This window comes from Lycium ferocissimum, unplaced genomic scaffold (assembly GCF_029784015.1).
Source record: "Lycium ferocissimum isolate CSIRO_LF1 unplaced genomic scaffold, AGI_CSIRO_Lferr_CH_V1 ctg9298, whole genome shotgun sequence".
Classification (NCBI taxonomy): Eukaryota; Viridiplantae; Streptophyta; class Magnoliopsida; order Solanales; family Solanaceae; genus Lycium; species Lycium ferocissimum.
The window spans coordinates 42,531-55,323 of NW_026727667.1; the positions used below are offsets into that span (position 1 = coordinate 42,531).

The 12,793-nt window shown below is 36.2% G+C and overlaps 2 protein-coding genes across 2 annotated transcripts; one reads left to right on the forward strand and one right to left on the reverse strand.

The window, feature by feature from the left end:
- The first annotated feature begins 1,734 nt into the window (after positions 1–1,734).
- On the forward strand, positions 1,735–7,536 carry LOC132046077 (uncharacterized). Its single transcript, XM_059436620.1, is given in 14 exon segments — positions 1,735–2,187; positions 2,266–2,320; positions 2,453–2,461; positions 2,464–2,507; positions 2,621–2,721; positions 2,856–2,925; positions 3,268–3,337; positions 4,187–4,243; positions 4,502–4,569; positions 4,839–4,919; positions 5,363–5,440; positions 5,553–5,708; positions 6,747–6,899; positions 7,158–7,536. Coding segments are annotated over 14 exon segments (1,164 nt in total). The 5' UTR covers positions 1,735–2,049; the 3' UTR covers positions 7,242–7,536.
- On the reverse strand, positions 7,351–11,610 carry LOC132046076 (uncharacterized). The gene is made up of 14 exons (XM_059436619.1): positions 11,108–11,610; positions 10,918–10,977; positions 9,981–10,082; positions 9,782–9,862; positions 9,579–9,697; positions 9,220–9,321; positions 8,981–9,097; positions 8,809–8,877; positions 8,647–8,713; positions 8,502–8,555; positions 8,311–8,397; positions 8,099–8,161; positions 7,986–8,024; positions 7,351–7,766 (listed from the first exon to the last, which is right to left on the reverse strand). The coding sequence occupies exons 1-14, from the start codon at positions 11,231–11,233 to the stop codon at positions 7,650–7,652; spliced, it is 1,203 nt and encodes a 400-aa protein (XP_059292602.1). The 5' UTR covers positions 11,234–11,610; the 3' UTR covers positions 7,351–7,649.
- Positions 11,611–12,793: the final 1,183 nt, after the last annotated feature.

Sequence of the window (12,793 nt, forward strand, 5' to 3'; positions counted from 1 at the left end):
ATTAACAATAGTTTATTTTAAACAATTAACGTTCTCGTGGAAAGAAACGTCATGCAAGTAAAACATATTTATCAGAATTTAAAGTCAAAATTGTTTAGAAATTAGCACTTACAAGCAGGCGTTGTGAAGATTGATTTATAAGCATATTCTTGTGGAATAAAGCAGTCAAGCTAATTGTTCTGCTCCTGGGACTTCTTCTAGTGAAGGAGTGAAAGAATTGAATACACTTCTGAGCACCTCGTGCATATCATTTCCTGTTTTTGATTATAACACACAAAGAGAAAAGACATTGACTATGACCCACTAATCCATAATGAAAGAATAAGAGGAATAGAACTGACCATTTGTACTATGTTCTCATCTCTTTCCCAGATAACGTGACGGAATCTGTAAAGAGTTAGAATGTTCCTGCAACAACAACTATTCTAATGGTAAGAATAGAATTTTAGTTTTTAAAATGATAACATGCTAAAATCGACCTCCTCAATGTTGAATAGAGGACGTATAAACACATGCATTTAGAAAAATAAGAACTAAAAGTTATGAACAGTATGATAATAATGTAAATTGTATCAACTTGCTTGTTGAGTATCTGGGGAAATTCTATCATTATGCCTATGAATATACCTAGGCTACGGCTAGCACCTGAACGAATCAACTTTTTACTAACATTTTGCTTGAAGTAGGTAGGGCAAATCAACTATCTATAAAAATTTGAGACAAAAGGTTTAATTAATCACTAATTAGAGATCCAACGACATCATAAGGCATAGTACAAAAATCATCATTGACCAGAAAAAGTATCAACAAGCATGAGGCAAATGTAAAAATAGAAACAAATCAATAGGAAATTATCAACACAACTTAACAACCAATATCATATTAAAGAAAGTTCATTAAACATGCGTGACTAGGTAGACTACCAAAGGATGAGCGCTCAGAAGGGTGCAAATGAGATGTAAAGTATCACTATTTTGAATAGCTAATTAGTGTTTAGTGTCCAACGTGGAAATGAAATAACAAAGAGACAAAATCCTCAATAACCATATTCTACTTATAATCAATCAGTTTGGCAAAGTACTGTTGGCATTAGCAAGTCTAAATGCACGTCTGAATTTTGATAATTGAGAAAGTGAACAGAGTGAACATATAAGGTGAATAAACCAAGTTTAGAAACATGGTCCAGACAAAGTATTTGAACAAAGCTACATAGATGATTGAAGTTCAGGATATGTTCCAAACACACTGATATGTCTGAAAGAGCATGAACGCACAGGGTGAATGGAACTGGTCCAAAGACATGATCTATGGCAAAGAGACAGTTGCAGACAAAGCACATGAATTAGGTCTACAAAAATATTCCATCACAGAGACAGATGCAGACAAGTACAGTTCAATGAGAAAGAGATGACTCAGTCAAAGAAGCAGTTTAATGAAGATTAGAACAAGCAATGTATACATGTTCTATTTTAAGAAGTCATCAAGGGCAATGGATGAATGATCACAGGTGTAGAGATCAGGAGATCAAGTGAAGAGACACAGACGTGCAAGTGCCAACACTCTACCTCTCCTTAGGCCCACCATAGCCAACCTCTTACTGGGACATCTGTGCATCTCCTTTTCACATGCTCGAATCATATCAGCCTCGCCTCCCTCATCTTGTCCACCACGGAGGCCACTCCTACCTTGTCCCGAATATCTTTGTTCCTCTATCCTATCACTCCTGATATGTCCACACATATGGCTCAATATCCTCATTTCCTCTATTTTCATCTTCTAGACATGCGAGTTGTTGACCGGCCAATACTCCATCCCATACCACATAGATGTGAATAGTCAACTAAATAAAAAACTAGAGGATCTTAGGTTACATTTTCCAGAAAGAAGTGCACCTCAAAACTTCCTTAATTTTTGTGTACCAAAATAGTGAATAATGAGAACCAGAGACACCCTATCCCCACACAGGAAAAATAAATAAAAAATCTTTAGTTATTGTGGATATTGGTAACAAAACGGTCATAACTGTCACATTTCTTATTCAAGAATTCCATGGCTACTCTTCACTTGCACTGTTTCCGCATGGTCCCCTGTTCTCCTCCTGCTAGGATCTCTTCGCCCCTTCACAGAGCTCAGGCAAGGAAGAAACTTTTGCAATTCCATTGTCGATCGAGCAGCGATAATAACGATGTAACTTTTTTCTCAGGATTTATCTTTTAGTAAATTATGTTTCTGGATGTTTTGTAATATTATCCGACAAATATTCAGGAATATTTGCTGGATGCTCCTGTTTCAATTGGGGACGGCTTTTCTTTTAGCGGAGGTTGGAATTTCACTTGTTTGCACAATCTGTTTTTTGTTTTTTTATTTTAGAATATAGTCTAATTTCAAGAATGTGGCATCTTCAGCTTAATTATGGATCAACACTGAGACCAAATTGATTTCTTTTGCATAGGAAAGTATTCAGGAAGCCGAGTCCTGCTGACGAATGGTTCAAGAAAGGAAAATATGTGCGTTTTTTCATTTCCATTTTCCGTGTTCTGAAGCTGAAAAATCATTGTTGATTAAAATACTAGCAATCGTTTTAGCCCATCTGAATTTAGTAATGTTTTGTGGCATCCAGGTGAAAGCTCATCCTGTCTCTGGGAGTGGGGAGAAGGCCAAGGATCCCATTTTTGGACTTACAATGGGTGGGAGTTCGCAGGCATCATCTGGTCTTTTCAGGTGAATCTGGCTGACTTTTTTGTGAACCTATTAGTTTGTTTAAGGGAGTAACCAATCTTATATGCAGAAATTGAGGATGGGTTGTTTGCAGGATTACCGATTGAATGCTCTCTGTATATGATTTTGTGCAATAGATGGTTTTGTGTAGAAAATGGAAGCTCTGAGAATTCTCCCATTTTATTACTCCACGGGTTGCCATCGCAGGTTAGGATGTTGCCTTTTACCATCAAATTAGTAACCCTCAGAAAATAGAAAACCTAGTTAAACTGTAAGTTTATTTTGATAGTCTGTCTTTCGAATGCAAGCTCAGGTGATCAACCAATTATTTTCAACATGAATTTCGAACTATCAACTTCAATCAATGTTCTACATTTTAAGTTTGAAGAATTGCAGATTCTGATATTTGAAGTTCTTGCTAATTTGACAAACTTTTTGTTCTTGGCTACTTAATTACAGTTTAAGTCACCAATTTATGCCCAGCATTTCACCATGTAGCACTTTCTTGGTTGATGGTTCGCTAACCATGCTTCAACTGCTACTATACAGGCATACTCTTATCGCAAAGCTCTTCCCATTCTTGAGAAAAACTATCATGCTATAGCAGTTGATTGGCTGGGTCAGTATTTTAGTACTTACATTCTTGCATTATCTTCCTAATTTCTTCGGAATTGTTTTCCATTCTAAATGCTACCTAAAGTATGCATGCATACCTCCGCAGTTAGATGACGTGTCGTTTTTTTTTTTTTTTTTTTTTTTTTAAAGAAACCACTCGAGTTCTAGTCTCGGAACCTTGACTGTTAATTTCATATCCAAAAGAACATACTCCCTCATCCCATTTTTGATGATGGCATTTGATGGCATGAAATTTAAGAAAGAAATACTGTTGAAACTTCTGGTATGAAAATAAGCCATAAATATTTATGTGGCTATAAATCATCTCATTAAGGGTAAAATGGGAAGTTTAAAGTTGAATTATTTCTAAATATAGAAAGGTATCATTCTTTTGGGACAAACTAAAAAGTAAAGTACATCACATAAATTACGTCAAAGGGAATAGTATATTAGAGGGGGGCATACCTTACTTCTAAATGTGTTGCAACATAGAACAATGTTCATAATGAATATGTTTACAAAAGAGATCGGGTAAGGCTCCTTTACATTTGTTACTTTCAGAAAAATGTAGTACATGGTTAGCATTAACATATACAACCCAAGTAATGAAATCTTTAGCTGTTAAATGGTCCTTGGCCGTGTCCTAAAACTTGACGATTCCATTTGATCACTTTTCAATGCATCTCTAACCACGTGACTTTGAATGTGTTTTTGTTTCTTATCATACTTAACAGTTATAACAGTCTCTCCATGTTATCTTCCATTCTGGTTTTCCTACTATACTTAAGATAGTGTGATTCACATCCATCCATGATCTTTTCAGGCTATGAATAGTTTTACCTTCTCCTTACAGGATTTGGATTCTCAGATAAGCCCCAACCAAGATATGGATTTGACTATACATTGGATGGTAAGTAATATTTTCTATCCGCCTCGTAACTCTATTGCTTGGACTCTTCAAAAATATCCCAGGGTGTGTGTCGGATCCTCCCAAAGCTATGTAATTTTTGAGGATCCGCCACGGGGTCAAAAACATTTTTTGAGGGACGTGCAACATAGCCTAGTAATATAATGATGATGATCTGATTATTACAATGGTTGGATCTCTTGTCAAAAGAATGAAGAACTTCTCCCTCCATTTTAACATTCAATTTCTCATGTTTGACAGAATATGTGGCATCCTTGGAATCTCTTATCAATGCTCTTACCGACAAAAAGTTTACTCTGGTAGTGCAGGTATGTCTATATGTATGAAAAATTCTTCTATAGGGCCACCATGCCGTTTAGTCTTGGTAAAACAATTCAAAAGAAAACCAAGCCCCCGCCCCCCCCAAAGCCAATTAAGAGGGAGGCAGCACCCTGTTCCCCCGCAAGCATGGAAACACGTCCCTACTTATTCTTCCATTTGCACTACTTTATTTGACTGTTCGCATTTAACTTGTTCTGTGTTACTTATCTTGTGCTATCTGATTTGAAGAAAACATCTGCTTTTTCCACTCTCACAGGGATACTTCTCACCAATTGCAATCAAATATGCCAGCAAGCATCAGGAAAAGTTAAACAGTCTTATACTTCTAAATCCGCCAGTAAGGATTAATCAACAGTTGAACTGCCATCAGTACATGCATTTATTTGCTGAACATTTTTTCGTCTTGGGTCTGTATAGCTTAGATGGTGATGTGCAGTCAAACTACAGAATTGCCATATTCTGGTGATAACATTATTCTGCAGATTATGAAATTGCCAGCAAACTCCAGGATATAGAACATGTAATGGTTTTCTTGGTTCTCTGTCCAATAGTGTTTTTCCTTGGCTGGAGGCCTTTCCTAATTCTATTTTCTAGGACCTTGGACCACATTATTTTACACTCTTTTCAGACATAAGAATGATAAAACTGTATATTGTGTTCAGATTCGTGTCATCTAGATGAAGTCACTCTTGTTTCTTCATATTCTTTTTCTCCTTCAAACTAGTTGAGTGAAGACATGTTCGGATTCCCTAATACATTCTTTTTCTTGGTTTACTGAAGCTAACTATAAAACATGCCAATCTGCCGTCAAGCTTATCTGTTCTGAGCAACTTCTTGCTGGGCGAAATTTTTTGTCAGGTAAAGAGGATGCAAATATTTTCTCGTTTATTCTGCTTGCTGACATACTTGCTTCTCTGCAAATTTTCTGATAGTTTTCACTCATCCTTGGTTTTAAATCTATTGCAATCAGGACCCTCTTAGAGCCAGTGATAAAACATTGCTGAGTTGTGGTCCTTACCAAATAAAAGAAGATGTGGCAATGGTTTACAGAAGACCTTATCTCACATCTGGTTCTGCAGGGTTTGCATTAAACGCGATAAGCAAGGGAATGAAAAAACAGCTTAAGGTGCACATTTTTATCCATGTGTTAATTTTCTAATTAGTTTGCAGGCACTGCCACAGGTCAATCTACTGGAGTTTAATTTTCAATGGTTTCCAGATAAGTGATACGTACCCAAAGTATCTCTTCTCAGTGCTAGCCGGCTAGAATTTTGTTTGTCCTTTCTTTTCTTCTCCCCTCTTGTCTGCTTTCCAAGCGACGTGCCTCAGAGGGCGGAGGTGTCCTTTCCTTTTATTCTTCTTTCCCTCCATATTCCGTTGTCTATGATTGTGGCTTTTGTTTTCTTTGTTCTTTTCCAACCAAGGCAGTTGGCTGAGGGCCGTTGCCTAATCTAGACTTTGTGAAGTTCAAAGAGCGTGATTGTATGAGAATTTCCATTGCTCATGCAAAGGTTAAATAAGCTAATACCAGAGAAAGCCAGAAAGATATTTTTGATATTGGAGATGCAACAGATAAAATTAGCTTATGATACATCAATGTGTGGGATGCCAATCTGTTTCCTTACATTGTTGACCACTCGTTATCGAACCAAAAAACATATGGCCCTACTTGGATTGAAGGATTTGGTCTAATGTATATCAAATTCATAGGCTACAATTTCTGACATCTGTTTGGACTTGCTTAAAATTTGGGTTTGGTACACAAATTTTATCAAAAAATTTCAACCTTTGTTCTGTTCATTCAGATGAAAACTGTAAAAAGATGTCAGCTAAAATCCATAAAAACTGAGATTTATAAATCTAAAATCCACTTTAGAATCCAAATGGTAATGGAATGGGAATGGGAATCTGCTTTTGAGGGTTCTATTTGTCAACAGAAATTCCATAAGATTATTATGAAAAATCAATTAAATTCTCTTCTACTTATGAGTCTGTTAAAGAAGTATAACAGAAGATGCCAGAGTTCAGTTACTTTAATCTATCTTCCTTGTCAATTAAGGATATATTGATCTAAGACTTCCTTTTGTGCTCTCTATAGTCTATCTTCCTTGTCATTTAAGGATATATTGATCTAAGACTTCCTTTTGTGCTCTCTAATCGGCAGGGCTACGTTGAGGACACGAGAGCAATACTTATGGACAATAACTGGTCAGTCCAAACAACAGTTTGCTGGGGACAAAGAGACCGCTGGTTAAGCTTTGATGGTGTAGAAGATTTCTGCAAAGAATCAAAGCATCGACTAGTTGAACTTCCTATGGTAATGACACTATTTCATGGCTCTTTTTCTTTGGATAGTTACAAATGCAGAGCACTGCTTTCGGGATGAATATCATATTCTTGAATATGCTATTTGAACCCTCACTAAATTAAAACGGGGATTTCTGGTCATTTGGAAGAGAACCAATTATCAGAAATCAATTTGTAATACAAGCTAAATATTCTTTATATCTCCCTTGTGTTTCAATGTGCTGGTGATTCATAGAGAAAAAGTGTATTTATTTTCTGAATTATGCAGTCAGGACATCACGTTCAGGAGGACAGTGGTGAAGAATTAGGTCAACTCATTGCTGGAATTGTTGGAAAAAGAAGATTGTCATAAGATCTAAGCTCTGGATTGAATGGGTAGTCCATCTGTCAATATTTATATTTCAGCGTGTTTGTTAATTGTACAACATGATGTATATCTAATATTGTGATACTGCATGACATAACAACAGAAACGCTAAAATTTTCATTTTAAGCTGCTTGACAGCTTTTTATTTTCAGCAACTGTTTCAGACAGAAATAACTACAGGGTGAAAATCTTAAGTTACTCTGTCTGTCTGAACTATTCTATTTGTTTTTATACATAATTGGAGTTTATAAAAATTGACAATGTCCCTCTGTTATCATGAGCACTTGAAGTCGATAAGAATTATCTCAGCCTTCCAACTTCAGCTTGAAGACATAAAAGAATAACTGTAATTAGTGTCTCTCAGTTTTTAAGTCTGAAGATGCATCCCTTCAGTCACCTTTTTTGTTTCACAGGCTGCCGAAAGGGATCGACCCAACATTGGTCTTCTCTGACAGCATTTTTCCATCTATTCTTGAATCTTTCTAATTCGACAAGAGATTGTTTCCGCACCTGCAAAACGACTCTAGGTGTATCATAACATGGAACGGAACTTGGGGATACTAATTAGTGGTGTGTTTAGCTTCATATGCAATTCAACGTTAGAAGATTGTCTTATTGTGTTGTGTCTGTGGTGTAGATACACTAAGATATGCATGTTACAAAGACATTGGTAACTGCAAGGGAAGCAACTAAGAGGATTTTTTTTAAGAAAAAGTTAATGGAACTTACAGCATTTCTTGCATCAGACAGATGAGATTCTGGCCGTCCCTGCAATGATATTTCAGTTAATTCATTCTATTCAAGCAGTTAATTGTTGAAAGCTAGTTATTTTTAGCACATACCATTTGGCCTTTCTTTGGTGAGCTTTCCTGGTTAGGAGTTTGCCCTTGTGCTAAGCCACTCCTCTACATAGAAAATCAATTGTTAGAACTTACTGAAAAGGGAGGAGATGGAAACAATGAGGAGATGGAAACAATCTTCTACACCACCGTCTGTTAGAATTTATTCAATTGTCTACTGCAAGTTTAGTCCCTTCGGTTTTGGCTGGACATACCTCATTTTCTGCACCACCTAGTGTTGGAAGACCATAGTGAACCAAATATTCTGAGTCAACAACCCCAACATTTGTGGTTCGGTTCCCCTATCAGAAGCAGTTACTCATCAAACAGGAAGTAGACTTTTTTTTAGTTCTATTGATGACAATAACTTTTGAAAAAAAGTAAATGCTGGAAGAGGATATGAAACCTGTGCACAATATCCAAGCTGAAAGTCCACCCCCCATGCATGAACGAAGTCATTCTGTAAGCAGCGGGAATGCCAAACTCACCAAATTAAATAAGATTTTTTTTGTACTACTAGTCTGTTAGATTCATTACACCTGAAACCATACCTGAATTATGTACCAGGCACAGCGCCACGATGCCTTTGAAAAAACCGGAGCCATCATTTCCACAAATCTGCATGTGCATTACATTTCTCTCAGGAACTTAGAATTCAGAGATGGATAGGAAATATGTAACTGAGACACAATTCTTTCTGGCTATAATTTTACCCAGTGCATGGAGGTTCAGTACTGTCTTCGTAGCACCTCCTTCCTGGACCCCTTGGGTTAATTGTCCTCCTGTTTCAACCATAAGAATTTTAGTGTTTGCAATATTTACAAGACAGCCTTTCAAGAAGATCAACTTATTACTGATAAATCTGTCAGTGATCATGAGTAATACCTGTGCACCCTTGACACCTTTTCTCGTGCTGTAAGTTCGTGATGAATTTCTGATATATCTGCATCAATTGCTGGCTGTGATATGTGAAGACCTTCTTCTTTTATTATTGATAAATATCTGCAGTTGAGATCCAGGGTGGAGTTTATTTTCTGTGTAACATCAATGCTAATTACCTTCTTACTATGAAGATGATATAATGTATCTTTCTATGGGCTTAGCCCTATATCAGTGATAATTACCGTCCAGCATTGAAATTTTGAACTCCAAGATCTTCATCCCACAGGAATATGTAGGCATACTCTGCAACAATATCTGGGTGTAAGAACCTCTTGGCAAACCACCTAAAATAACAAGAGAATAAAGAGTCAGCTAATGCTTTTATCAACACACCAGTGGTGGATCCAATTAGGGGTTCACAAGTTCGGTAGAACCTAGTGCTTTAGAGTGAAGGTTATCTAGATATATATCGGTGTGTGTGTGTGGAAAAAAAGTATGGATGGATTTAGGTTTACATTAAGTACACACACTCAACTAAGAACCTAAATTCTGGATCCGGCGCTGGACACGTATCTTGATTGCAGTATGTAAAAACTCATACCATTTAGTTTGATTAATAGCAGAAATGTGAATAGCAGTGCTACTCCATTCTAGATCTTTCCATTCATCCACGACGCCATCATAATGAAAAAGCATAATGACAAAATCAGTCTCTGGAAACTGCAAATGAGATAGAGAAGTTGTTTTACTCATCAAATGCTGGGATGAGAATTGTGTAAATGGGGATAAATTATGGCCTCTCACCTTCTTTACAATGTCATTTACATTCTTTTTCTGCTTAATTCCAACTGCCATAGCTAGTAAGCTCATCGGTGATTTTGATTTCTACAAGGAAAAAAGAACAGTGCCCTTTAGAGTTATGACCATTGTTTACACGACAAGCAAATATATAATCAATAGCCATTATAATCTGTTACCAAAAGAATATATAATACATACATACCCTTTTATTTGGGGGACCCCAGAGTGGATGCATATCTAAATCAGAGGTCTTAGCCACAATACCTCTGGGCAGTGTCTCGCTTCCTTCAGGCCTGCACTCATCCTATAACACAGCAAAACAAAAGTATAAAAACGGCATTTATTTTAGTATATTACACTTTTTCTACTACTAAGAGCCTGTTTGGCCTACCCTGAAAATTTAAAAACTGCTTATTTTGAGAAGTGCTTTTTTTAAAAGTAATTTTGATGAGAAGCAGTTTATATTTGGCTATTTATTTGAAAAGTGCTTTTGAATGCTTTTAATAAGCAGATTGTGTTTGGCTAATCTTCTTAAAAAATGCTTTTGAGTGTCAAATTATGAAAAAGGACAAGTATCAATAAACATAATATCAAGATTATTTTACAGAGATAAATTATTTTAAACATCTATTATGAAAGACTTTAATTAAGTTTTTACTTTTAACTAATTAAAATTTAAAAGTACATATTAATTTTTTTAATTAATATAATACATAAATAAAATATACATGATGATTTAAATATACTAAAAAACTATAACCAAAATAAAATTCAAAATCATTTCAAAAATTAAAATTCAACACAAAAATAAGTAGAATCCTTCATACACCACGAAGATCCTCAATGATTTCATTCCTAATGGATTAATGAGGGATATACTTGGTAAGTATGTATTTTTGGTAGAGATATTTTTATCTTGAAGAAAATTAATTTCTGCTTCTGCTTTTGCCTTTTTCAAGAAGCAGAAACTTCTCCCAAATAACAGAAAAATTGCTTCTGCTTCTAATTAAAAATAGTTTTATTAATTAGCCAAACACCTCAGGTATTAAAAAAATAAAAATAAAAAAGTGCCTCAAGCTAAGTCTTATTCTTTTTTTACGCACACAAAAACTAAAAACGAGATGACCCCATAAACAAACCTCACACATCTTCGGTTTCGTCATTGTGAAGGCTTCAACCAATTGCCATCCTAAAATTTTCTGTACGAAGAAAGGCGACAAATGAACTCGACGTTTAGTAAATTTTGAAAATCAAAAGAAATTACTGAATGAAGTGTCCAATATATTGACAAAAAAATGGAGTTAATTGAATTGATTATGTGCCAATTACCTCCTTACATTCAGTGATAACGAAGGCGCTTCCTATTAAGAAAGCAGCGGAAAGCAGAAGTACACAAGATATTAGCCAAGTGCAAACTAACGATTTCTTTCTCTTAGTATCAGAATTTAAAGCCATGGTAAGTTAAAAGGCGCAGCTTAAAGCCGTGAAACAGCACAACTGGCTAGAGGCAGTGCACAGAGTGGCAGAGGTGGTTCTTATTCCGATAGGGGTGGTACTCAGTCAGCCCGTGGTGGTGGCCGTGCCAGTATCTATGAAAAAGAAGAACAAGGGAAATAGAGGTTAGCCAGAGGGTGATGAGATTATGATCCACTGCATTTAGTCTATTTTGATTTGGATTAGAATGTAACATAGTATAGTGCTTTCAAGAATTAATTAATGGAGAGGTCAACGGGAGATAGTAGTGGAAAGTTGCTTCAACTCTAGAAAAAGTTAGGTCAAGTTGCGGAAAGCACAAGATATTGCTCAGAGATGGAGTGTTAACAGATTTTCGTCAACTCGGATGCCGAACAACGCGCTCCATGCAAGACAAATATAGCAAAAGTAACGGGACTTGGGGTGTGTTTGGCATGAAACAAAATGTTTTTCTGGAAAATAAGTTTTTTTTTTTTTTTTTTTTTTTTTTTTTTTTTTTTTGGGCTTGGTATGTGAGCAGAAAATATTACCCCAAAAACATTGATATACTCGGGGGCGAATTTACCTTATGCCGAGGGATGTCACGTGACACTGCTTCATTTAATTTTGGCTAAAGTCATAAATAGACCCTCAAACTTGTTCATATTTTTCACTTCTGACCCTCAACCGAAAGCAATGTCAGTACCATCCAACCCTCCAAGAAGACGTTTACGGTGCCATATAGACACATGTCACGTGCGTGCCCATTTTTTTTAAGGAGCGTGAGAAGCATTTCAAATCTTATTGTGTGGATCCGCCGATTGATGAGTGTCAGCAAAAAAGGCAAAAAATAAATAACTTTTTCTCTCCCTCCCTTTCATCTTCTCCAACACCGATTACTGCACCAACAACAACATTTCTCCTCCACCTCTCACCATTTCTCCTTCACCTCAAGTGAGAGCATAAGCATTGAATGTAAAGTGTCAACAAGCTTTGTTTTATCTTCTTTTCCAATGTATTAGCTTTCAATATAAAGTAATATGAAAATAGTTAGTACTCAAATAAATATACCGCCGGAAAAAATGGAGATGGCCGGAAAATTTTAAGAATTCAGATTTGAATTTTCCCCGTCTCTCTCTTTCCAGCCTTGGAACATGCTTTGTTTTCTCTTCTTCCAATATACTAGCTTTCAATATACCGTAATATGAAAAAATATTTATTTGCTCGAAGAATCATATTGGCGAAAAAAATGGAGATGACCGGAATTTTTTTAAGACCGGAATTTTTTTAAGGATCCAAGTCTCTCTTTTCAACGGAAAAAAAACGACCTCAGGTGGAGAAAGAATAAAAGGGGTTATGAAGGGTGAAAGAAGAAAGGGAAGAGGGGAGGATCTGGTAAGAGAATGGATAGTGGCCTTGGGGAAGAAAAGATGGTGGACACTGGACAGTAATGGTGAATCAGAGGGAGAAAGAAGAAATAGGGAGGGTTGGGTGGACGTGGGTGGGGTATAAAATTAAGCTTTTCCTTTTCTTTTTAAAATATTACTCTTTTCTTTTTTTTTA